Here is a 24,437-nt window from a genome sequence, read left to right as displayed (position 1 = left end):
AATAAGATCGCTAAACCAAGAGTAACAACTTTGCTGGTGCTTATTCTAATCACAAATTAAGTGAAACGTAACACTATTGGGACATTACTTATGGCTGTTTTTGCACCAGCATACCTATAATTAAATTGCAATCTGAATTCCATGCCAAAAGCTGCTGTTCTCCTCGGTATATTTTAAAGCAATTCTGACAGCCAAGTTGAAGCGGCCAGCTAGGGTACAAGTTTTTTTCTCCCTTGGTGGGAAACCTCTAATTTGTATACACAGCGCTGGACTTAAAAATGCTCGATTGTCAACTGATAATTATAATCCCTCAAACATTTGAAAAGTAAGCAAACAATCTTGATTTTTATTAACATATCAGTGCAGTGAGATTTGGTCACAGAGGCACAAGTATGACTTAAATCATAGGACACAACTACATTTTTAAATACTGCTTTCAAAAGCATAGGATTTGATTAATGGACATTTACAAATTTATTGCAATTTTTTAAAATGCAGAACACACCTTTCCTCTAACAAAACTGAGAAGCTGCTGCTTTATTCACAACTGCTGTTTATCTACAAAAGGTTTGACATTGAACTGAAACACAATGTTCAAAAACAGAAATAAGGGCAGCCTCCACAGTGGTGTTGGCTTCTCAAAAAAAAAACCTGTGTGACCTTAAAGGAAGCGGGGAAACAATATAGCTCAAGAATGTGCAAGCTGCAACTTTAAATTAAACAAATGTCCTGATTTGAGATCAGGAATTGAAATCACAACAATTTTTTTACATTGCCTTTCTTTTTCTCCTTAGAATGCAGATTAGCAACTGCACTTTATGATCTTGCAGATACACTTCTAGCTGGGCCAACTAGTATCATCATATAAAGGCAGTAAAAATGCATTACGGCACAGAAAGTAAAAGGCAAACATTAAAAAAAAAATAACATGGCATGGCATACCTCAACATCAATCTCCAAACTAATCATCAAGAAACTAGACAGGTAAGGTGAAGCATAAATGCTTCAAAATGAGACAATTATTGTGCAAAACTGGATCTACTGACCATTTTCCTCCTCATGTCATATTTATGAAGACCACTTTGAACCATAATTTCTGGACTTTCAGGCCTACCCTTGAGCTTGCTGCATCCTTAGACATGCAGGGAGGGTGCTGATTGGTGGCAGTGATATTTCCAGAAGTTTCAAACTCACAGTAAGGTAACTGAACAGTCAAGCTGTGTTTTCAATATGAAACATTTTGTACAGTGAAGTCAGATTCTAACATTTACATGGATTTGCTCAATGTCCTTTGTCATAATAAAGATATCTTCTATATGCAAAAATGTAGTCCAGCTTAACTGCTAAATGGAACAGGTTACTTCAAAATTACATGGTAGCCTTCAGTATTTTCAGCTGTAAAATAAGAGAAAAAATACATTATATATGATCAATCTGCTTATCATTAGGATGGCTTGTACAAATTGCTTATGAAGAAACATACATACCTTTTACTGTGCTGATTACAAAGCAACTTTCATCTTGGAGGTTGTGAACCATCTGCAAAACACATTTTCAGAAAGTGAAACAAATCTATTTCAGGAATATGGAGAACAAATTATCTATTCTGGCAATTATTTTTGTGCTCAAAACTGGAATATTTTAATTAGATAGTTTGGCAGAGGGAGTTTTACCCTAAGAGCACTCCTAATTCCTCAGTGTGGCATTTCTATATCCAGCCAACCTCAGTTATTCCAATTCATTTTGAATTGTAAGCATCAAGGAATGAATCGAGACTGCCAAACTTATTCCACATAGGAACTAAGAGAGAAAGGAAACCTTCATACCAACAGGCTTAAGATAAATCCAGTTCCCAGGAATCACTATAGGCCCCCTCTTTCAAATTCAATACAGTAGTCCCCCAGCAGCCAAAAAAAACACTATTTCCAATTGTCCTTTAGAGGGTGAAGGTGTATTTTTTGCTAAATGCACTTGGCTTAGCTAGAACTCTCACCTCAGAATTGTGGGTTCAGGCGCCACGCCAGCGCTTGAGCAAATAAACTGACACTTCACTGGAATATTGCACGGCCAGAGGGTCGTGCCCTGGATGAGACATTAATGCCCTCTGCCTATTCAGGTGGTTTGGGAAGATCTCATGGCACTAATCGGAGAAAGGTGGCATAGTGGTTAGCACTGTTGCCTCACAGCGCCAGGGACCCGGGTTCGAATCCGGCCTCGGGTGACTGTCTGTGTGGAGTTTGCACATTCTCCCCGTGTTTGCGTGGGTTTCCTCCGGGTGCTCCGGTTTCCTCCCACAGTCCAAAGATGTGCGGGTTAGGTTGATTGGCTATGATAAATTGACCCTTAGTGTGAGGGGGATTAAATACGTGGGGTTACGGGGATCGGGTGGATATGTGTCGGTGCAGGCTCGATGGGCCGAAATGGCCTCTATCTGCACTGTGGGGATTCTGTGAAGACAGGGATTATAGGAACTGAGTAGCTAAACATGATTAGGACTATTTACTCATGTGGAGGGTAAACATCGACACAGGCTGGTTGGACCAAATGGCCTGTTTTGGTGTTGTAACATCTTCATGTTTCTCACAATGTCCTTGCCAACATTCATCCCAACACCAAAAAAAGATCAATCACCTCATTGTAGTTGTGAGAGCTTGTTGTGTACAAGTTAACTTCTGCATTTGCCTACACAAGAGTGAGCACACTTCAAAAACTGATTTTTATAAAACATATCTGTGCTGAGTTAGCCGAGCTGGCAGTCGTAGCACTACAGTTAGCCCTAGGTTGGGGGAAATGTTCGGAGTTCCCATTCCTAATTATCATCAGGTGAGCCCCATCAGAAGTGTGGATGTTGGAGGAGAACCGCATTGAGCTTAGCTTTGAATGCCGTGCTGTTGGATAGTCTGTCAACACTCGTTTGTTTGGGACTCAATCAACAAGAATGGACGAGGTATTAAAGGCCACTTGTGCTCAACTTCTGTGAGGAATCAGTATTTTTGGGAGAGGAGAAAGGGAGAAAATGCTCAGGAAAAGGATGAAGGAATTAAAAAGGGGGGGGGAAAGAATATTTGACTCCTACCCAAATGGTTATGTGGTTGAAATCACCAATGAGTTTCAGCCACTCAAAGAAGGAACTTGCATTTAGATAGCACCTTTGACAAGCCTCAGGACGTCCCAAAGTACTTTACAACCAATGATGGTTTGGAGTTCGACCTCCGAGTGAGCGCAGATGCAAGCGTCATCTGCATACTGTAATTTGACAACAGAGGATGGGACGACCTTGGATCTGGACTGGAGGCGACGGAGGTTGAACAGTTTCCCGTTTGTTCTGTAAATTAGCTCCACTCCAGAGGGAGCTTACTGAGGGGGAGATGCAGCAAGGGAGATCGAGAAGAGCGTTGGTGCGATGACACAACCTTGCTTGACCCCGGTCCGTACGTGAATTGGGTCTGTGGTGGGACCGTTGGTCAGGATCACTGCTTGCATGTCGTCATGAAGCAGGCGTCAACACCTTCACCGAAGCGTACGAGAGCAGAGGCCTTACACTAAACATCCGTAAGACAAAGGTCCTCTACGACCCTGCCCCCGCCACACAGTACTGCCCCCGATTATCAATATCCACAACAAGGCCTTGGACAACATGGACCACTTTCCATACCTCGGGAGCCTACTGTCAACAAGGGCAGATGTCGATGACGAAGTCCAACATCACCTTCAGTGTGCCAGTGCAGCCTTCGGTCACCTGAGGAAGAGAGTAATTGAAGACCAGGACCTCAAACCCGGCACCAAGCTCATGGTCCACAGAGCAGCAGTGATACCCACCCTGCTGTATGTCTCAGAGACATGGACCATGTACAGCAGGCACCTCAAAGCACTGGAGAGGTACCACCAACGCTGCCTCCGCAAGATCCTGCAAATCCATTGGCAGGATAGGCGCACCACCATCCCCAGCATCGAAGCTCTGACCACGCTCAATCAGCTCCGATGGACAGGTCACACCATCTGCATGCCCGATAAGAGCCTCCCAAAACAAGCGCTCTACTCGGAGCTCCGACACGGCAAGAGAGCCCCAGGTGGGCAGAGGAAACGCTTCAAGGACACCCTCAAAGCCTCCTTGAAAAAGTGCGACATCCCCACTGACACCTGGGAATCCCTGGCCCAAGACCGTACAAAGTGGAGGAGAAGCATCCGGGAAGGCGCCGAACACCTCGAGTCTCTTCGCCGGGAGCAAGCGGAAGCCCAGCGCAAGCAGCACACGTCAACCCAAGCACCCCACCCACCCACCCCTTCAACCACTGTCTGCCCCCCCTGTGACAGAGACTGTAGGTCCCACATTGGACTCATCAGTCACCTGCGAACTCATTCTTAATGTGGAAGCAAGTCATCCTCGGTTCCGAGGGACTGCCTAAGAAGAAGACGACAGCCAATGAAGTAGCTTTGGAGTGTAGACACTATTGTAATGTAGGAAACACAGCAGCCAATTTGTGCACAACAAGGTCCCACAAACAGCAATGAAATAAATGACCAGATGATCTGTTTTAGCTGTTGGTCAGGGGATAAATGGGAGAACTCCCCTGCTCCTCTTCGAATAGTGCCGTGGGATCGTTCATGTCCACCCGAGAGGGCAGACGAGGCCTCAGTTTAATGTGTCATCTGAAAGATAGTACAATGACAGTACAGCATTCCCTTGAGTGTCACCCTGGAATATGTGCTCATGTCTCATGAGTGGATCTCGATCCCACGACCTTCTGACTCGAGGCAAGAGTGCTGCCACTGAGCCAATGCTGGCACCTACATTCTCATGGGTGAATGGAATGTTGCATGTAGTTAAGAACAGTCCCAATCCAGCCCTGTATGGAGTCATGATCATGGCAGCATTCACTGGACTCAGCACAGACAGTTCTCAGACTCTTCCAAAACATAATTCTCACTTACCTGATCACTGACGAGAACATGAATACCTGTAGGACCCTGTCTGTAAACCTGGTTTATCTGATTTTGGGATATACCGAAGATAGTAGCAATCTTTTTGGCAAGTTCTGCTGTTGTCAGCTCTTCCAGGTAGATGGCATGGTACACTAAAAGGTAGGCAAGGGGAAAAAAAGAATGGTTATAAAATTATTCTGACCTCAGGGTATGATCCACCAATTCATGCTATTTCTTAATTAGTACAGTAGCATAGCGCTCGTGTTACTGGGCCAGTAATCCAGAGGCCTGGACTAATCCAGAGATGTGACTTCAATTCCCACCATGGCAGTTTGTGATTTTGAATTCAGTTCAAATTGACTTCAATGTGATGAGACAAAAACTTCAATATGATGAGACAGAGACTGCCCACAGTAAACTGGGCAAATCTGTTAATGGGTAAAACAAGAATTTAAACACAAAAAAGAATTTAAGGTGATACAGAACCAGTTTATACCCCACTTGCCAAAAAAAGCCATGGACGACTAAAGAGTCAAGGGACAACATAAAACAATGAAAAAGCATATAAAAATGCCAAAACTAGCACAGATCCTAGCAACTGGGGGAGATACAAAGAACAAAAGGCGACAAAAAGAGCTACAATAAGGGAGTATGAAAAGAAACTGCCAAAGGACATAAAAATCAAAACAAATTATTTACAATTATATTAGGAGAAAGAGGGTGGTCAGGAGCAACGTGGAGCCCGTGAAAACTGATTAAGTGATATTGTTAATAAAAATAAGGAAATGGCGGACATGTTGAATAATTACTTTACGTGACTCTTTACGTAGAGGAAGAGGATAGCATGCTGGACATCTCAAGGAAACTAATACTGAATCAGGGACAGGAACTCCCCAAAATTAACGTAAGCAAAATAACAGTAATGAAGAAAATAATGGCTCAGTTGGTAGCCTCGGAGTCAGAAGGTTCTGGGTTCAAGACCCGCTCCAAAGACTGGAGCACAAAAATCTAGGCTGACACGCCAGTACTGAGGGAACGATGCACTGTCGGAGGTGCAGTCTTTCAGATGAGATGTTAAACCGAGGCCCTGTCTGCCCTCTCAGGTGCACGTAAAAGATCCTATGGCACTATTTCGAAATCCCTGGAGCCCTAGCCAATATTTATCCCTCAATCAACATCACTAAAACAGATTATCTGGTCATTATCACTCTGCTGTTTGTGGAAGCTTGCTGTGCGCAAATTGGCTGCCACGTTTCCTACATTACAACAGCCATATCCTCCTCACTAACAACTGGGGACCTGCCAAAATTGGAAGAGCTATCCCACAGACTAGCGAGAGAATCAATATTAGGGAATAAACCTACTTGACCCTGTCTTCACCAATCTGCCCATGACAGTATTGGTAGGAGTGATCATCGCACAGTCCTTGTGGAGACGAAGTCCTGTCTTCACACTGAGGACACACTTCCATCGAGTTGTGTGGCACTACCACCATGCCAAATGCAATAAACTCAGAACAGATCTCGCAGTTCAAAACTGGGCACCCTTGAGGCACTGTGGGCCATTAATAGCCACATTGTATTCCACCACAATCTGCAACCTCATGGCATATTTCCCACTCTGCCATTACCATCAAGCCAGATGACCAACCCTGGTTCAAGGAGTGTAGAAGAGCATGCCAGGAGCAGCACCAGGCATACCTAAAAATGAGACCACCAACCTGGTGAAGCGACAACGCATGCTGAACAGCAGAAGCAGCATGAGCCAAGCGATCCCATAATCAACTGATCAGATCAAAGCTGTGCAGTCCTGCCACGCCACATCCAGTCGCTAATGTTGGTGGACAATTAAAACTAATGACAGGAAGGCGGTTCCATGAACATCCCCAGCTGAACCATCTTCAGCTGTTTCATCAATGACCTTCCCTCCATCATAAGGTCAGAAGTGGGGATGTTCGCTGACGATTGCACACTGTTCAGCACCATTCGAGACTCGTCAGATACTGACGCAGTCCGTGTCCATATGCAGCAAGACCTGGACAACATTCAGACTTGGGCTGACAAGTGGCAAGTAACATTCACACCACACAAGTGCCAGGCAATGACTATCTCCAACAAGCGAGACTCTAACCATCTCCCCTTGACATTCAATGGCATTACCATCACTGAATCCCCCACTATCAACATCCTGGGGGTTACCATTGATCAGAAACTGAACCAGCCATATAAATACTGTGGCTACAAGAGCAGGCCAGAGGATGGGAATTCTGCAGCGAGTGTCTCACCTCCTGACTCCCCAAAGCCTTTCCACCATCTACAAGGCACAAGTCAGGAGTGTGATGGAATACTCTCCACTTGCCTGGATGAGTGCAGCTCCAACAACACTCAAGAAGCTCGACACCATTCAGGATAAAGCAGCCCGCTTGATTGGCACTCCATCCTCCACCTTCAACATTCACTCCCTCCACCACCGGCGCACTGTGGCTGCAGTGTGTACCATCTACAAGATGCACTGCAGCAACTCGCCAAAGCTCCTTCAACAGCACCTTCCAAACCCGCGACCTCTACCACTTAGAAGGACATGGGCAGCAGACGCATGGGAACATCACCACCTACAAGTTCCCCTCCAAGCCACACACCATCCTGACTTGGACCTGTATCGCCATTCCTTCACTGTCGCTGGGCCAAAATCCTGGAACTCCCTTCCTAACAGCATTGTGGGTGTACCTACACCATATGGACTGCAGCGGTTCAAGAAGGCGGCTCACCACCATCTTCGAGGGCAATTAGGGATGGGCGCTAAATGCAGGCCTAGCCAGCGACGCCCACATCCCATCAATAAATAAAATTTAAAAATCCTCAATGATGGTGGATCCAGGCACGAGTTCAAAAGACAAGGCTGAAGTGTTTGCAACCAGCTTCAGGCAGAAGTGCCAAGTGGATGTTCCAGCTCTGCCTCCTCCAGAGGTTCCCATCATTACAGATGCCAGTCTTCAGCCAATTCGATTCACTCCACGTGATATCAAGAAATGGCTAAGTGCACTGGATACAGCAAAGGCTATGGGCCTTGACAACATCCCGGATGTAGTGCTGAAGACTTGTGCTCCAGAACTCGCCCCAATGTTCCAGTACAGCTACAACACTGGCATCTACCTGACAAAGTACAAAATAGCCCAGGTATGCCCTGTCCATAAAAAAGGTTAAATCCAATCTGGCCAATTCCCACCCCATCAGCCTACTCTCAATCATCAACAGTGCAATGGAAGGTGTCGTTGACAGTGCTATCAAGCAGCACAGGGATTTTCAATGATTGCACTGTGTTCAGTTCCATTCACAATTTCTCAGATAATGAAGCAGTCCATGTCTACGTGCAGCAAGACCTGGACTACATCCACGCTTGAGCTGATAAGTGGCAAGTGACATTCACGTCACACAAATGCCAAGCAATGACCATCTCCAATAAGAGTGAATCTAACCACCTCCCCATGACATTCAATGGCATGACCATCAAACACCCTACCATCAACATCCTATGGGTCACCAGAAACTCAACTGGAACAACCACATAAACACTGCGGCTACAAGAGACGAGAGGCTGGGTATTCTGGGCGAATGACTGACCTTCTGACTCGCCAAAGCCTTTCAACCACCTACAAGGCACAAGTCAGGAATGTGATGGAATACTCTCCACTTGTCTGGATGAGTGCAGCTCCAAAAACACTAAGAAACTCAACACCATCTAGGACAATGCAGCCAGCTTGATTGGCACCTCATCCACCACCTTAAACATTCACTCCCTCCACTGTGGCTGCAGTGTGTACCATCTACAAGATGCACTGCAGCAACTCGCCAAGGCTTCTTCGACAGCAGCTCCCAAACCCGCATCCTCTACCACCTAGGACAAGGGTAACAAGTGCGTGGGAATACCACCACCTCCAAGTTCCCTTCCAAGTCACACACCATCCCAACTTGGAACTATATCGCTGTTCCTTCATCATCGCTGGGTCAAAATCCTGGAACTCCCTCCCTAACAGCACTGTGAGAGTACCTTCACCACACGGACTGCAGCGGTTCAACAAGTTGGCTCACCACCATCTTCGAGGTCAATTAGGGATGGGCAATAATGTTTGCCATACTAGCGACGGCCATATCCCATGAATGAATTTAAAAAAAATTTTAATCAGCTGTTCTATGGCCAGTAATCTTCAGACTGTTACTCTGAATGAATTATAAGCAGTCAACATTAGATTCTCTTAAGAAAACATCTACAATTTATAGTTAGCTCCACAGAGCATTCCAAGAGGGAACATGTACATTACCTTTAAGAATCGTCATTAGAATAAGTTTTACCCATTTTTATTTTACACAAGGCAAGTTTTTAATATTGTATGCCATGGAACCTTTTCAGTCATGTATTATAGCTTTTCGGCAACAGATTGCTGAAGTGCATAGTCAATGTATTTACATATCGGGTTCAAAGCACTTTTACCGTAAGTGTGTATAAATGTTCTGGATGCAGCAATAAGCTGCTGTATGTATGCAGTAAATCAATGATCCAAAGCACACATCTCAATAATAAGAGATGTAGCGCCAATATCTTTCCTAAGGGAAAGCAAAGAGAAACCATTCTGTTTGAATAGGAAGAATGTTTCTTCCTCAAGAGGACAATGCGCCTCAACCACAAATATTTAACAAGAACTCTGACTTTAAATAGGGGAGGGGGGGGGGGGAAAGAAGAGACCCCCCAAAGTTCAACTTAGGGAAAATTCAAGTTCCAATTAAGTGCAGTGGCTATGGCGAAGATGAATGCATCGACACACACAACCTGGAAATCTGAAGGAGAAAGCTGGGCAGAGACCATCATCAACACCGAAGAATCTAAATGGTGAACAATCTAGGTCACCATCTTAAATAAGGTGGTTACTGCTCCAGAGATGAACTAGTACATGCAGCCTTCATCAACCTCAACAGGAAATGAAGTGTGAAGCTCAAGTGTGCTAAAACTGACATACCAGAGTTGTAAGCACTTCCTGCTCTAGAAGCCTCATAATTAACTAAGATGCATGTGCACTACTAGAGGTGTCCAAGACTGTCTTTCTTCATGCTCAAGTAGAAGACAGTGACCCCCAAAAATCCCAGGGGGGGGGGGGGCGGTGGCTGTTATAGCTGCAGGTCGGCACAAATGCCAGGGCGCACCTCCATCACTGTATTTTATGGGGTTAGGGAGCAATGTCAGAAGTGAATCTTTGATGCTGAGACACACACATCTGGACTGTCCCAGAAGAGGTTGCATGCAGTGGCATAGGATTACAAAGTATTTACAGCACAGAAACAGGCCATTCGGCCCAAAAGATCCAGGCCAGTGTTTATGCTCCACATGAGCCTCCTCCCACCCTTCTTCATCTAAACCGAGGAGCCAGACAGGGATCCTCACTGAAATAAAGTAACCCCACAGCCACTTTATTAACGGGGCCACTTGTAATTACTTAAAAAATAAACTTCAGTCTTCCTCTTCAGGAGGTCCAAACCCCAACCCCAGCTTACACTGCCAGATGGGACCCACTTCTGCCACCTTGATTGACTGGTATGCCTGGTCGCAAAAATATGCTGACTGCATGTTGGGTTTCAACTGACCAGCTGGAGCACAGGAACTCTCGACTTTCCGGTGTCCCTGTCCAGGCCTCTCCATGTCAATGGCCTTGTATGGAGCAAGTGGAGGCTCTGCCTCTTACAAGGCCTAATAGGAACTACTCAGTGTATCTTGGTCCCAACCATTCTGTAGAACTCAGGATGTGAAAATGGACAGTGAACTGTTGTTGAAAGAGCCTTCCTTTTCTTAAAAAGCACATTACATTATTTCAAAGATACATCATTCTCACAGTTTAGTGCAGGTAGTTGTTATCCCATGTTTTAAGCACATGGCAACTTCACCAGCTGTGCCACAGTCCAGCAGGAATATCATAGCTAAAGGTGGATACAACCTGATTCACTCTCTGGTTCATTAAGAATGACAGAAATAGCTAGCATGTCAGGTTTTACACCAAAAAACACATTTTCTCAATGTGTGTGTGTTTGTGTACATTTATATTATCTTCTGCCAAGATTAAATATGGCTTTAAGAATTTTGGCTTTATTAATTTCATCAAAATATACACTTCAAATTCAGGCGTCTGGACTTATCTCTTGCAACTGCATTTTTTTTTTTATAGGTGATCCAATAGCGAAGTAGAAAGGTAAAAAAAAACTAATTTTACTAGAGTTGGACAATGTTCACTCTCGTAATGACGTCCTGTTTCAAAAACATCTCTCAGACCTGCTCCCGAGATCACAGATTGGAGTCGCTGAATTCTAGCTCATTTGTTACAGGACTACAGTTGAAATATTATTAGACCTATCAAAGCTTGGATATACCTTTTCAACATGGGGATTAGGTGTTAAGACATATAAATGGATGGGAGTTAATAATGCAGTCCCAGCACAGAAGCACTGCTGATTCGATACTGGGCGCCTGTAGTGAAGAAATGTGACCTTGCACTATAATACGGTACAAGGTCATCTATGCAAGTGCGGCACTCTTGGCGGTCTAGGAGCATGCATGGCATGTTTTCAAAATGTAATTTCCACGGATAACAGCTCTTAAAAAACTGCTGGTTCGTCCTTAAAAGGAAATGCTTCCAAATGCCAAAAAATGGTTTTGGAGGTCCTACAAAAAGAGATGGATTTTTGGGAGCAGAGGGACACCCTACAGTCAAGAGTAGCAGCCTGGATGAAGCTGCCAAAGTTAATGATGTTTCACCTGTACACCGAAGCAGGCAGCAAATGTGGAAAAAATTTGCTGTTCTCAGAAAAGCTGGGTTAAACACAGCTCACATTTCCCTCACTTTACAATGGTGTTTTACATATTTGCCCTGGAGGCAGTGCAACACAGATTCGCAAAAATTGAACTCTAAAAGGGTGAAGACAGAAGCTACTGGAATTAAGGGGAAAGCGGCAGCACGGATAAAAAAAATTGGCTCAGTGCCAGGAAGCAAAGGGTAGTGGTGGAAGGATGTTTCTCAGACTGGGAGGTGGTTTGCAGTGGTGATCCCCAAGGATCAGTTTTGAGTCCATTACGCTTTTCACTTTTTACAAATGACCTAGACTCGGGTGTAGGGAGTATCATTATAAAGTTTACAGATGATACTAAACTTGGCAAAGTAGTAATGGTGAGGATTGTTGTAGACTTCAGGATGACATGGACAGGATGGTGAAGTGTGAAGTGATGCACTTTGGGAGGACTAATATGGAAAGACGGTTTACTAGAAATGGCACGATTCTGAAAAGTGTCGATGAGCAGAGAGACCTCGGTGTCCATATACATAAATCCTTAAAGGTGGCAGAGCAAGTTGATCAGGGGTTAAAAAGCCTATGGGTTACTGGGATTTATAAACAGAGGAATAGAATATAAAAGCAAAGAGATCAGGCTGGAACTTTATAACACTGGTTAGGCCTCAACTGGAGTATTGTGGACAATTCTGGGCACCGCACTTCAGGAAAGATTTAAAGGCCTTAGAAAGGGTACAGGAGGTTTACATGGGATGATGGACTTCATTTATCAGGAGAGGTTGCAAAACTTAGGACGGTTCTCCTTGGAACAGAGAAGGTTAAGATGTGGCCTAATAGAGGTTTTCAAGATGATGAGAGGTTTTGATAGAGTCGATAAAGATATTCCCTCTGGCAAGTGGGTCAACAACCACGGGTCATAGATTCAAAATAATTGGCAAAAGATCGAGAGGGGAGATGAGGAGAAACTTTAATCAGTTGTCGGGATCTGGAACGTTCTACCTGAAAAGGTGGTGGAAACAGATTCCAGAAATAATTTTAAAAGGGCAATGGACAGGAACTTGAGGATGAGGAACCTACAGGGTTAGGGACAAAAAGCGGGGATGGGGGACTGAGCATGACTAGTCTTTCCAAGAGCCAGCACAGGCACGACGGGGCGAATGGCCTCCTTCAAGTATCTTCGATTCTATGAATTAGGAGGAGAGGTTGCATAGACTAGGTTTGTATAGAAGATTAAGGGGTGATATGTTTATGATTAAAGGATTCGATAGGGTGGAAAGAGCAAAGTTATTTCCTCTGGTGTTGCGGGGGGAGAAGAGAGTCCAGAACAAAGGGTCAGTACCTTAAAATTAGAGCCAGGCCGTTCAGGGGTGATGTCAGGAAGCACTTCTTCACACAAAGGGTGGGGTAGTGGAAATCTGGAACCCTTTCCCCGCCCGCACCCCCTGCTTTGCATTGCAAGAATGCTCAGCACTCTGCTGACTGTTTATTTACCTTCTAAATGCACAGGCATGCCCATTTTTTTTCAACCACTGTTAGAGACAGGCACCGACATCTGGTATTCATCCACTTCACTTCCTCCTTCTACTGAGGAAACACTGAGGAGTGGCACAGTATTAGGAAGCAGAATGTGACTGGGGAATTAATAATGGGGAGCAGGGAAATGGCACAGACTTTGAACAAATATTTTGTATCAGTCTTCACGGTAGAAGACACTAAAACCATCCCAATAGTACATAATCAAGGGGCTATAGGGAGGGGGGGGGGAACTTAAAACAATCACTATCACTAAAGAAAAAGTACTCGATAAACTAATGGGGCTAAAGGCCGACAAGTCCCCTGGACCTGATGGCCTGCATCCTAGGGTCTTAAAAGAAGTGGCTGCAGAGATAGTGGATGCATTGGTTGTAATATACCAAAATTCCCTGGATTCTGGAAAGGTCCCAGCAGATTGGAAAACTGCAAATGTAACACCCCTATTTAAGAAGGGAGATAGAAAGCAGGAAACTATAGACCAGTTAGCCTAACATCTGTCAGTAGCAGGACATTTAGAAAATCATAATACAGTCAAGCAGAGTCAGCATGGTTTTATGAAAGGGAAATCATGTTTGACAAATTTGCTGGATTTCTTTGAGGATGTAACGATAAAGGGGAACCAGTGGATGTTGTGTATTTGGATTTCCAGAAGGCATTCGATAAGGTGCCACATAAAAGGTTAATACACAAGATAAGAGCTCACGGGGTTGGGGGTAATATATTAGCATGGATAGAGGATTGGCTAACTGACAGAAATCAGAGTGTCGGGATAAATGGGTCATTTTCCGGTTGGCAAATGGTAACTAGTGGGGTGCCACAGGGATCAGTGCCGGGGCCTCAACTATTTACAATCTACATTAATGACTTGGATGAAGGGACCGAGTGTAATGTAGCTAAATTTGCTGATGATACAAAGATAGGTGGGAAAGCAAGTTGTGAAGAGGACACGAAGAATCTGCAAAGGGATATAGACAGGCTAAGTGAGTGGGCAAACATTTGGCAGATGGAGTATAATGTGGGAAAGCGTGAGGTTATCCACTTTGGTAAGAAAAATAAAAAAGCAAATTATTATTTAAATAGAGAGATTACAAAATGCTGCAGTACAGAAAGACCTGGGGGACCTTGTGCGTGAAACACAAAAAGTTAGCATGCAGGTACAACAAGTAATCAAAAAGGCAAATGGAAAGTTGGCCTTTATTGCAAGGGGTTTGGAGTATAAAAGCAAGGAAGTCCTGCTACAACTGTACAGGGTATTGGCGAGACCACGAGTACTGCGTACAGTTTTGGTCTCCTTATTTAAGAAAGGATATACTTGCATTGGAGGCAGTTCAGAGAAGGTTCACGAGGTTGATTCCTGAGATGAAGGGGTTGACTTATGAAGAAAGGTTGAGCAGGTTGGGCCTATATTCACTGGAATTTAGAAGAATGAGAGGTGATCTTATTGAAACATATAAACGGTACTGAGGGGGCTCGACAAGGTAGATGCAGAGAAGATGTTTCCCCTCATGGGGGAATGCAGAACTAAGGGGCATAGTTTCAGAATAAGGAGTCACCCATTTAAAACTGAGATGAGAAGGAATTTCTTCTGAGGGTCGTTAATCTGTGGAATTATCTGTCCCAGAGAGCTGTGGAGGCTGGGTCATTGAATATATTTAAGGTGGAGATAAGACAGATTTTTTAACAATAAGGGAGTGAAGGGTTATGGGGAGCGGGCAAGGAAATGGAGTTGAGCCCAAGATCAGATCAGCCATGATCTCATTAAATGGCAGAGCAGGCTTGAGGGGCCAAATGGCCTACTCCTGATCCTATTTCTTATGTTCTTAGAAGCCATAGACACTTTTACGAAGGGAAAACACTGGGACAAGACCCAGTGAAAACACAATGCAAGAGTTAATAAGTTGGGATGACTGATACTGGAATGTGTCATACCAATTCTTTTGGTATGAGCCAGATTAAAATAGTTGGGGAGAAATGCTGCAGTATTCATGGGTCTTGATATACAGTTAAAGGAAATAATGCTTTATTTGGCAAGGGTATTGAGCCTATATGCAGGTCATTTGTGCATTGGATGTTTCAGGCATTTAACTAAACGAGTGGTCTACTATAGCCTGCCTGGTGACCCTTGCTGAGTGACTGCTAGTTCTGCAGACAAGCCTGGTCAGAGTCATCGTCTGCCTCTGGTTCTTACTTCTCTTTTTCTTCTGCCTACTGCATGGCTATGCCTCTTTGTGGGGCCAAGTTATGCAAGAAATAATCATCTGCAATAATCTTGGACACCTTGGCCAGAGTGCAGTGTCGCTCTCCCACAATCTGTCCAGGCACCTGAATCACACCTATAAGATACTGATGATGTGCTCCACTAACACCCTGGTAGGCTCCACTAAAAACTTGGTAGAGGTGTGTGTTGTACTACACAGCTCTTCATCCATTGTCCTTGGGTTTTGCAGTAGTGTCATCAGCCACAGTTCCAGCATATATCCTCAATTTGCCAGCAGCCATCCATCCAACTTTCATGCCCCTTCAAATAAGCATGCAATCATAGTCTGCCGTAAGACGAAGAAATCATGGCAACTGCCAGGGTAAAGGGTATTCACATTTTTTCTATTCTTATGGTTGCTGACCAGTCATGCATTCCTGGAACGGTACCCCTCTCTGTTCATGAATGGAGCAGCTTTAGGGGTGCGGGCACGTATGACCACAAATGCAGCGAACAATGCCCTGTTTACTGGGGAATCCTGCCACACAAAAAAAATGTAGAGCTTTTACATGAGGCAGTCTGCTTTCCAAAGGAAAACTGATAAACTCATTGGCTCTAGCAAAAAATGCCATTAGTGACCTGCATGATGGAAGCGTGCACTGAAAGTTGAGATGTGACCGAAATCTCCAACAGGTGCATGGAATGAGCGAGTAGCATAAAAGTTCAACATAGCCGTTACATTCACGACCACCTGTCCTGGAAACGGTTCCCAGGTCTTGCTGCAGGAGTATGCACAATTCTGTGATAGCCTCCTTCGAAAATCATTGTCTCCACATGTAGATATCTTTGAACATGTCCAGGTATGGCTGCCTGGTCTTCTATACACAGGCGCTGATGTAATATCAGGCCCTCATTGATTATCAGAGGTGCAAACGCATCTATCTAGTATTTTCCCATTGACCCTCCTCCAGAAATTGCAGTGGAATGCCCAGAGGTATATTCATATAGGCAGCACTCAATGAAATATCCTTGGGGAAATGGGCAAGAATAGCAGATAGAGTGCAGTTTTAAAAAGTTGACAGCAAGTCCCTTTCAGCTATAGCAGGTAAACAGCGAAACTGCCCTGAAATCAGTGGAAACTAAACAGCTACTTACAGGAAGTGAGAAAAACACAATCCCCTTTAAGGCAAAGGAGGCAAGATTTTGGAAAAGGTTCTCTAGATTTTAGAATGGTCCCAGCGGATTGGAAAGTAGCAAATGTAACCCCGCTATTCAAGGAAGAAGACAGGAAACAGGGAACTACAGGCCTGTTAGCCAGACATCAGTTGTCGGGAAAATGCTGAAATCGATTATTAAAGAAAGTGGTATCAGGGCACTTAGAAAATCATATGATTAGGCAGAGTCAACATGGTTTTATGAAAGGGAAATCATGTTTGACAAATTTATTAGTTTTTTTTGAGGATGTAACTAGCAGGTTAGATAAAGGGGAACCCATGGATGTAGTATATTTGGATTTCCAAAAAGCATTCAATAAGGTGCCACATAAAAGGTTGCTACGCAAGATAAGGGCTCATGGGGTTGGGGGTGATATATTAGCATGGATTGAGGATTGGTTAATGGACAGAAAACAGAGAGTAGGGACAAATGGGTCATTTTCAGGTGGGCAGGTTGTAACTAGTGGGATGCCACAAGGATCAGTGCTTGGGCCTCAGCTATTTACAAACTATATTAATGACTTAGATGAGGGAACCGAGTGCAATGCATCAAAGTTAGCTGATGATACAAAGATGGTGGGAAAAGTAAGCTGTGAGGAGGACACAAAGAGATATAGACAGGTTAAGTGAGTGGGCAATAAGGTGGCAGATGGAACATAATGTGGGGAAATGTGAAGTTATTCACTTTGGTAGGATAATACAAAAACAGAATATTTTTTAAATGAGGAGCAACTATTAAATGTTGCTATTCAGAGAGATTTAGGTATCCTTGTACAGGAAACTTAGAATGCAGGTGCAGCAAGCAATTAGGAAGGCAAATTGCATGTTGGCCTTTATTGCAATGGGGTTGGAGTACAAAAGTAAGGAAGTCTTACTACAATTGTACAGGGCTTTGGTGAGACCACACCTGGGGTACTGTGCACAGTTTTGGTCTCCTTATCTGAGGAAGGATATACTTACTTTAGAGGCGGTGTAACAAAGGTTCACTAGATTGATTCCTGGGATGAGCGGCTTCTCCTATGAGGAAAGATTGAGTAGAATGGGCCTATACTTTCTGGAGTTTAGAAGAATGAGAGGTGATCCAATTGAAACATGCAAGATTCTAAGGGGGATTGACAGGGTAGGTGCAGAGAGGTTATTTACCCTGGCAGGAGTCTAGAACTAGGGGCATAGTCTCAGGATAAGGGGTCAGCCATTTAAGACTGATATGAGGAAGAATTTCTTCACTGAGAAGGTTGTGAATCTTTGGAATTCTCTGCCCCAAAGGGCAGTGGATGCTGAATCGTTGAGTATATTCAAGGCTGAGAGATAGATTTTTGAACTCTAGGGGAATCAATGGATATGGGGATCGGGCGAGAAAGTGGAGTTGAGGTCGAAGTTCAGCCGTGATCTTATTGAATGGTGGAGCAGTTGAGGGGTCACATGGCCTACTCCTGCTCCTAATTGTTTTGTTCTTATGTTCTCATACAGCACCCATTGTATACACAGATTCAAAGAGCACTGTTCGGGCACTCAAAATGCATTGTGGAGCCATTCCCCAACATAAATAAAGTTTAGGCCTCAATCAGACTTGCACATTTTCTTTTTTAATTAGTTTTTTTAATGGGATGTGGGTGTCGCTGGCAAGGCCAGCCTTTATTGCCCATCCTTAATTACCCTTGAGAAGGTGATGGTGAGCCGCCTTCTTGAAACGCTACAGTCCGTGTGGTGAAGGTACTCCCACATGCTGTTAGGTAGGGAGTTCGAGGATTTTGACCCAGCGACGATGAAGGATCGACGATATACTTCTAAGTCAGGATGGTGTGTGACTTGGAGGGGAACTTGGAGGTGGTGGTGTTCCCATGCGCCTGTTGCCCCTGTCCTTCTAGGTGGAAGAGGTTGCGGGTTTGGGAGTTGTTGCCGAAGAAGCCTTGGTGAGTTGCTGCAGTGCATCTTGTAGATGGTACACACTGCATCCACGGTACGCCGGTGGTGGAGGGAGTGAATGTTTAAGGTGGTAGAGGGGGTGCCAATTAAGCGGGCTGCTTTGTCCTGGATGGTGTCGAGCTTCCTGAGTGTTGTTGGAGCTGCACTCATCCAGGCAAGTGGAGAGTATTCCATCAAACTCCTTACTTGTGCCTTGTAGATGGTAGAAAAGCTTTGGGGAGTCAGGAGGTGAGACACTCGCCACAGAATACCCAGCCTCTGACCTGCTCTTGTAGCCACAGTATTTATGTGGCTGGTCCAGTTAAGTTTCTGGTCAATAGTAACCCCCAGGATGTTGATGGTGGGGGATTCGGCGATGGTAATGCCGTTGAATGTCGAGGGACGGTGCTTAGACTCTCGCTTGTTGGAGATAGTCATTTCCTGGCACTTCTGTGGCGCGAATGTTACCTGCCACTTATCAGCCCAGACCTGAACGTCGTCCAGATCTTGTTGCATGCGGGCATGGGCTGCTTCATTGTCTGAGGAGTTGTGAATGGCACTGAGCACTGTGCAGTCATCAGCGAACATCCCCATTTCTGACCTTATGCTGGAGGGATGGTCATTGATGAAGCAGCTGAAGATGGTTGGGCCTAGGACACTGCCCTGAGGAACTCCTGCAGCGATGTCCTGTGGCTGTGATGATTGACCTTCAACCACCGCAACCATCTTCCTTTGTGCTAGGTATGACTCCAGCCAGTGGAGAGTTTTCTCCCTGATTCCCATTGACTTCAGTTTTACTAGGGCTCCTTAATGCCACACTCGGTCAAATGCTGCCTTGATGTCAAGGACAGTCACACTCACCTCACCTCTGGAATTCAGCTCCTTTGTCCATGTTTGGACCAAGGCTGTAATGAGGTCGGCAGCCGAGTGGTCTTGGCGGAACCCAAACTGAGCACCAGTCGATGTGGTGTATTTGGAAACATAGAAGATAGGAGCAGGAGTAGGCCATTCGGCCCCTCGAGCCTGCTCCGCCATTCAATGCGATCATGGCTGATCATCCAAATTCAGTACCCATTCCCTGCTTTCTCCCCATACCCCTTGATCCCTTTAGCCTTAAGAAATATATCCAACTCCTCCTTGAATATAATGTATTGGCCTCTACTGCCTTCTGTTACCGCGTAAGAGATTAGCGTGCAAAATTAAGGCATATGGGATTGGGGGAAAGGTATTGACTTGGATAGAGAACTGGTTGGCGGACAGAAAGCAGAGAGTTGGAATAAACGGGTCGTTTTCCCGAGTGGCAGGCAGTGACTAGTGGGGTACCGCAAGGATCGGTCCTAGGACCCCAGCTGTTCACAATATATATTAATGATCTGGACGAGGGAATTGGATGTAATATCTCCAAATTTGCAGACGACACAAAGCTGGGTGGGAGGGTATGCTGTGAGGAGGATGTCGTGAAACTCCAGTACGATTTGGACAGGTTGGGTGATTGGGCAGAAACATGGCAAATGCACTATAATGTGGATAAATGTGAGGTTATCCACTTTGGTGTCAAAAACAGGAAGGCAGATTATTTGAATGGCAATAGATTGGGAGAAGGGGAAATGCAAAGAGACCTGGGTGTTCTTGTGCACCAGTCGCTGAAGGTAAGCATGCAGGTACAGCAGGCGGTTAAGAAGGCAAATGGTATGTTGGCCTTCGTAGCAAGAGGGTTCGAGTACAGGAACAAGGATGTCTTGCTGCAGTTGTACAGGGCCTTGGTGAGACCACACCTTGAGTATTGTGCGCAGTTTTGGTCGCCTTATCTGAGGAAGGACGTTCTTGCCATGGAAGGAGTGCAGCGAAGATTCACCAGGCTGATACCTGGGATGGCAGGAATGACATATGAGGAGAGATTGTGTCGATTGGGCTTATACTCACTGGAGTTTAGAAGATTGAGAGGGGATCTCATCGAAACCTATAAAATTCTGTCAGGCCTAGACAGACTAGATGCAGGAAGGATGTTTCTGATGGCCGGGGAGTCCAGAACCAGGGGTAGGCCATTTAGGACTGAAATGAGGAGGAATTTCTTCACCCAGAGTGTGGTGAAGCTGTGGAATTCTCTGCCACATAGAAACATAGAAGATAGGAGGAGCAGGGTACTGAGTTTGGATGATCAGCCATGATCTCATTGAATGGCGGAGCAGGCTCGAGGGGCCGAATGGCCTACTGCTGCTCCTATCTTCTATGTTTCTATCAGTGAGCAGGTTATTGGTGAGTAAGTGGCACTTGATACTATGAATAGTGTGCAGCTCTCAGCACCACAAGAACTTCAGGAGTGCAAAAGGACATGGCTTGAGCAACAGGTGTCGAGCAGGCTTTAGCAAAATCTAACGTGGGGAGGCAGCAACTAATGCACAGCAGGTCTATGGGCACCAGCCATTACATTATTGTCCCCTGGTATCTGTGAATAATTACAAATCAATAATCTAAACCGATCATCCGTCATGACAAACCTACAGAGCAAAGCACAAATTTTTACGATTGTCAACTGACAGCACTATTGAATTACTGCTGTGAAATGACAGCCGAGTATCTTGCCATTTATATTCTGAAAAGTAGCAGTTGTGTATGGTTTACATTTTTTTGGGTGGTGTTTTGTGACTGTGACAAAGGTAAACTAGCCCCCCTCGTCCTTCTCGACTTATCTGCAGCTTTTGACACGGTTGACCACTCCATCCTTCTCCAACGCCTCGCCACCGTCATCCAGCTGGGTGGGACTGCACTCACCTGGTTCCATTCTTATCTATCTAATCGTAGCCAGAGAATCACCTGCAACGGCTTTGCTTCCCGCTCCCGCATCATTACCTCTGGTGTCCCCCAAGGATCTATCCTTGATCCTCCTATTTCTCATCTACATGCTGTCCCTTGGCGACATCATCCGAAAACAGAGCGTCAGTTTCCACATGTACGCTGACGACACCCAGCTCTACCTCACCACCACTTCTCTCGACCCCTCCACTGTCTCTAAATTGTGAGACAATTTGTCCAACGTCCAGTTCTGGATGAGCAGAATTTTTCTCACATTAAATATTGGGAAGACCTAAACCAACTTTTTTCAGTCCCTGCCACCATCTCCTTTCCCTCGCCACTGACTCCACCCCTCTCCCTAACATCTGTCTGAGGCTGAACCACAATGTTCGCAACCTTGGTATCATATTTGACCCAGGCAGAGAGGGAATGCGTGACTGTCAGACAGACAAGGAGGACCAGGCAGATAGTGCAGGAGTCCCAAGAGCATCTCACTGCTGAATACGGGTGAGGTCAACAGTTCCTCTGGGGTGTACAGCCAGAGCCAAGTCCACGGCACTACGGGTGGCTCAGCTGTACGAGGGGGTTGGAGGAAGATTGGGAAAGCAATAGCGATAGATCAATAGTTAGGGGAACAGACAGGTGTTTCTGTGGCCACAGACATGATTCCAGGATGGTATGTTGCCTCTCTGGTGCCAGGGTCAAGGATGTCACTGAGTAGCTACAGGACTTTCTGGGGGGGGCAGTGGTGGGGGGGGGAAAGAGGGTGATCAGTCAGAAGTCTTGGTCCACATCAGTATCGACAACATAGGTAGAAAGAGGGATGAGGTCCTGCAGGCAGATTTTAGGGAGCTCGGAAAGAGATTAAAAAGCAGCACCTCAAAGGTCGTAATCTCTGGATTACACCCGGTGTCATGAGCTAGTGAGTATAGAAATAGGAGGAGGATAGAGCGGATCAATGCGTGGCTGGAGAGATGGTGCAGGAGGGAGGGCTTCAGATTCCTGGGAAATTGGGACTGGTTCTGGGGGAGGTGGGACCTGTACAGGCCGGACAGATTGCTCAACAGAGCCAGGAAAAATATTCTTGCGGAGGGGGTTGCTAGTGCTGTTGGGGAGTGTTTCAACTAATTTGGCAGGGGGATGGGCACCAGGATGTAGCATTAGAAAGGAAAAACAAGGTGCACAAAGGATTGGGAGAGACAGATAGTACCAGAGTAAGAAATAGTAAGGTATTAGGTGGGGTCAGACTAAGAGAATACAAGGTGGTCCAAGATCGGTTTACAGTGCATATGTGTAAACGCACGAAGCATGGTAAATAAGGTTGGTGAGCAGCAGGTGCAAATGGCCACATGGGAATATGATGTCGTGGCAATAACAGACAACTGCCTCAAAAAGGGGCAGGATTGGGTACTAAATATTCCTGGATATAAAAGTGTTCAGGGTAGATAGGAAAGGAGGTGGGGTGGAGTATTGATTAAGGAGAATATTAGTGCTGGAGAGAGAGGATGTCCTGGAGGGGTCAAGAACAGAATCTATTTGGTTAGAGCTAAGAAACAATATAGAGGTGCCATTACACTACTAGGTGCATTCTATAGGTCACCAACTAGTGGGAAGGATATAAAGGAACAAATTTGCAGGGAAAGTACAGAGAGGTGCAAGAACTATAGAGTAGTGATAATGGGGGACTTCAATTATCCTAATAGACTGGGATAGTAATAGTGTAAAGGGCAGAGAGGGGGAAGAATTCTGAAATGTGTTCAGGAGAACTTTCCACATTTCCAGCCCAACAAGGAAGGAGGCATTTCTGGTTCTGGGGAATGAGGTGGGTCAAGTGGAGCAAGTTTCAGTAGGTGAACATTGATCAGAGTATGATAAGGTTTACATTAGCTATGGACAAGGACAAGGAGCAATCTAGAGTAGAAATATTTAATTGGAGGGAGGCCAATTTCAGTGGGTTGAGAACGGATCTGGCCCGGGTAAATTGGAATCAAAGATTGGCAGACAAAACTGTAATCAAACAATGGGCTGCCTTTAAAGGGGAGATGGTTCGGGTACAGTCGAGGTACATTCCTGAGGTGGAAAGGTAGGGCAACCAAAGCCAGAACTCCCTGGATGACAAAAAAGAGAGAGTAAGATGAAGCAGAAAAAGGGGGCTTATGACAGATGTCAGGTTGCGAATACAAGTGAGAACCAAGCTGAATATAGAAAACTCAGAGGGGAAGTGAAAAAGGAAATAAGAGGGCCAAAGGGAGAGTATGAGAATAGACTGGCAGCTAACATAAAAGGGAATCCAAAAGTCTTCTATAGGCATATAAATCTATATATATATAAAGCGGCTCTTCTGTCTGTCTGTCTGTCTGTCCGCCTGGTCTCGATGCGTTTGGAAGTTACAGAGCGTACCGACGCGCGCGTCGCCTCAAAAGAAAGCTTGCGATTCCGGACCGGTTATAGGCCTATTTACGTTTCGGCCGGACAAAAATCCCGCCCGCGGTATCCCAAAAACGTTCAGCGTTCCACTCTCATTAGCGACCGTCTGACGTCGAGGTCTTCCTACAGTTGAGTGTCGAGTGACTCGACCATTGACCAATCCTACGCTTCGGTGACCTGACCGGTCGACCAATCGGTGCGTGTGTGGGCGGGCCTTATCCTTCTGAACCGAGGTGAGTGGCCGCCATCTTGATTTTTCACGATTTTTTCCCCCACACTTTCTGTGTGTTAGGGAACTAAGGTAAATATTTGAATTATGTGTTAGGGAATTAATTAACAATTTATTTCAGTTTTATATTGTGTTTAGCAACCCCCCCCCCTCCTCCTCCTCCTCACCCTCGCGCAGGGGGGACTCGGTGCTGGTCTCCAGGCCCGCTGCAGGCAGGCCTGAAGCTCCAAAAATTTCTCTATCTCTCTTCCCTCTCTCTCTCTCCTTCTCCTCTTCCGTCTCTCTCCTTCTCCTCTTCCCTCTCTGTCTCTCTCTACTTCCCCCTCTCAGGTTTGAGTGTCGGGGCCCGAAGTGACCCGCTCTAACGGCCGCCAGCCCGCGGGGTTTCCCTG

The 24,437-nt window shown here is 45.4% G+C and overlaps 1 protein-coding gene across 6 annotated transcripts in view; it reads right to left on the bottom strand.

Moving 5' to 3' along the window:
* LOC147115353 (upstream-binding protein 1-like) overlaps window positions 1–24,437 on the bottom strand; it is a 109,521-nt gene that overhangs the window by 6,730 nt on the left and 78,354 nt on the right. For 2 of the 6 annotated variants that reach the window (XR_015079118.1, XR_015079119.1), the window contains exons 13-15: window positions 4,933–5,075; window positions 1,488–1,539; window positions 1,047–1,395 (exon numbers count right to left, since the gene is read on the bottom strand). Coding sequence is in view for 4 of the 6 variants with exons in the window: in XM_085993887.1 (XP_085850013.1) it covers window positions 1,358–1,395; window positions 1,488–1,539; window positions 4,933–5,075 (233 nt within the window). In the remaining 2 variants the exon portion in view is untranslated. Of the gene's footprint in view, window positions 1–317; window positions 1,396–1,487; window positions 1,540–4,932; window positions 5,076–13,244; window positions 13,343–14,593; window positions 14,691–24,437 lie in introns of those variants that run through there. The other 4 variants (XM_085993887.1, XM_085993886.1, XM_085993889.1 and 1 more) reach the window with 3 other exon arrangements.

Source organism: Somniosus microcephalus, chromosome 7, assembly GCF_052327205.1.
Source record: "Somniosus microcephalus isolate GS21.2 chromosome 7, FLI_Smic_1.0, whole genome shotgun sequence".
In the NCBI taxonomy this organism is placed as follows: Eukaryota; Metazoa; Chordata; class Chondrichthyes; order Squaliformes; family Somniosidae; genus Somniosus; species Somniosus microcephalus.
The sequence above is the reverse complement of the archived record's forward strand: the minus strand, read 5'-3'. Positions and strand labels throughout refer to the sequence as shown.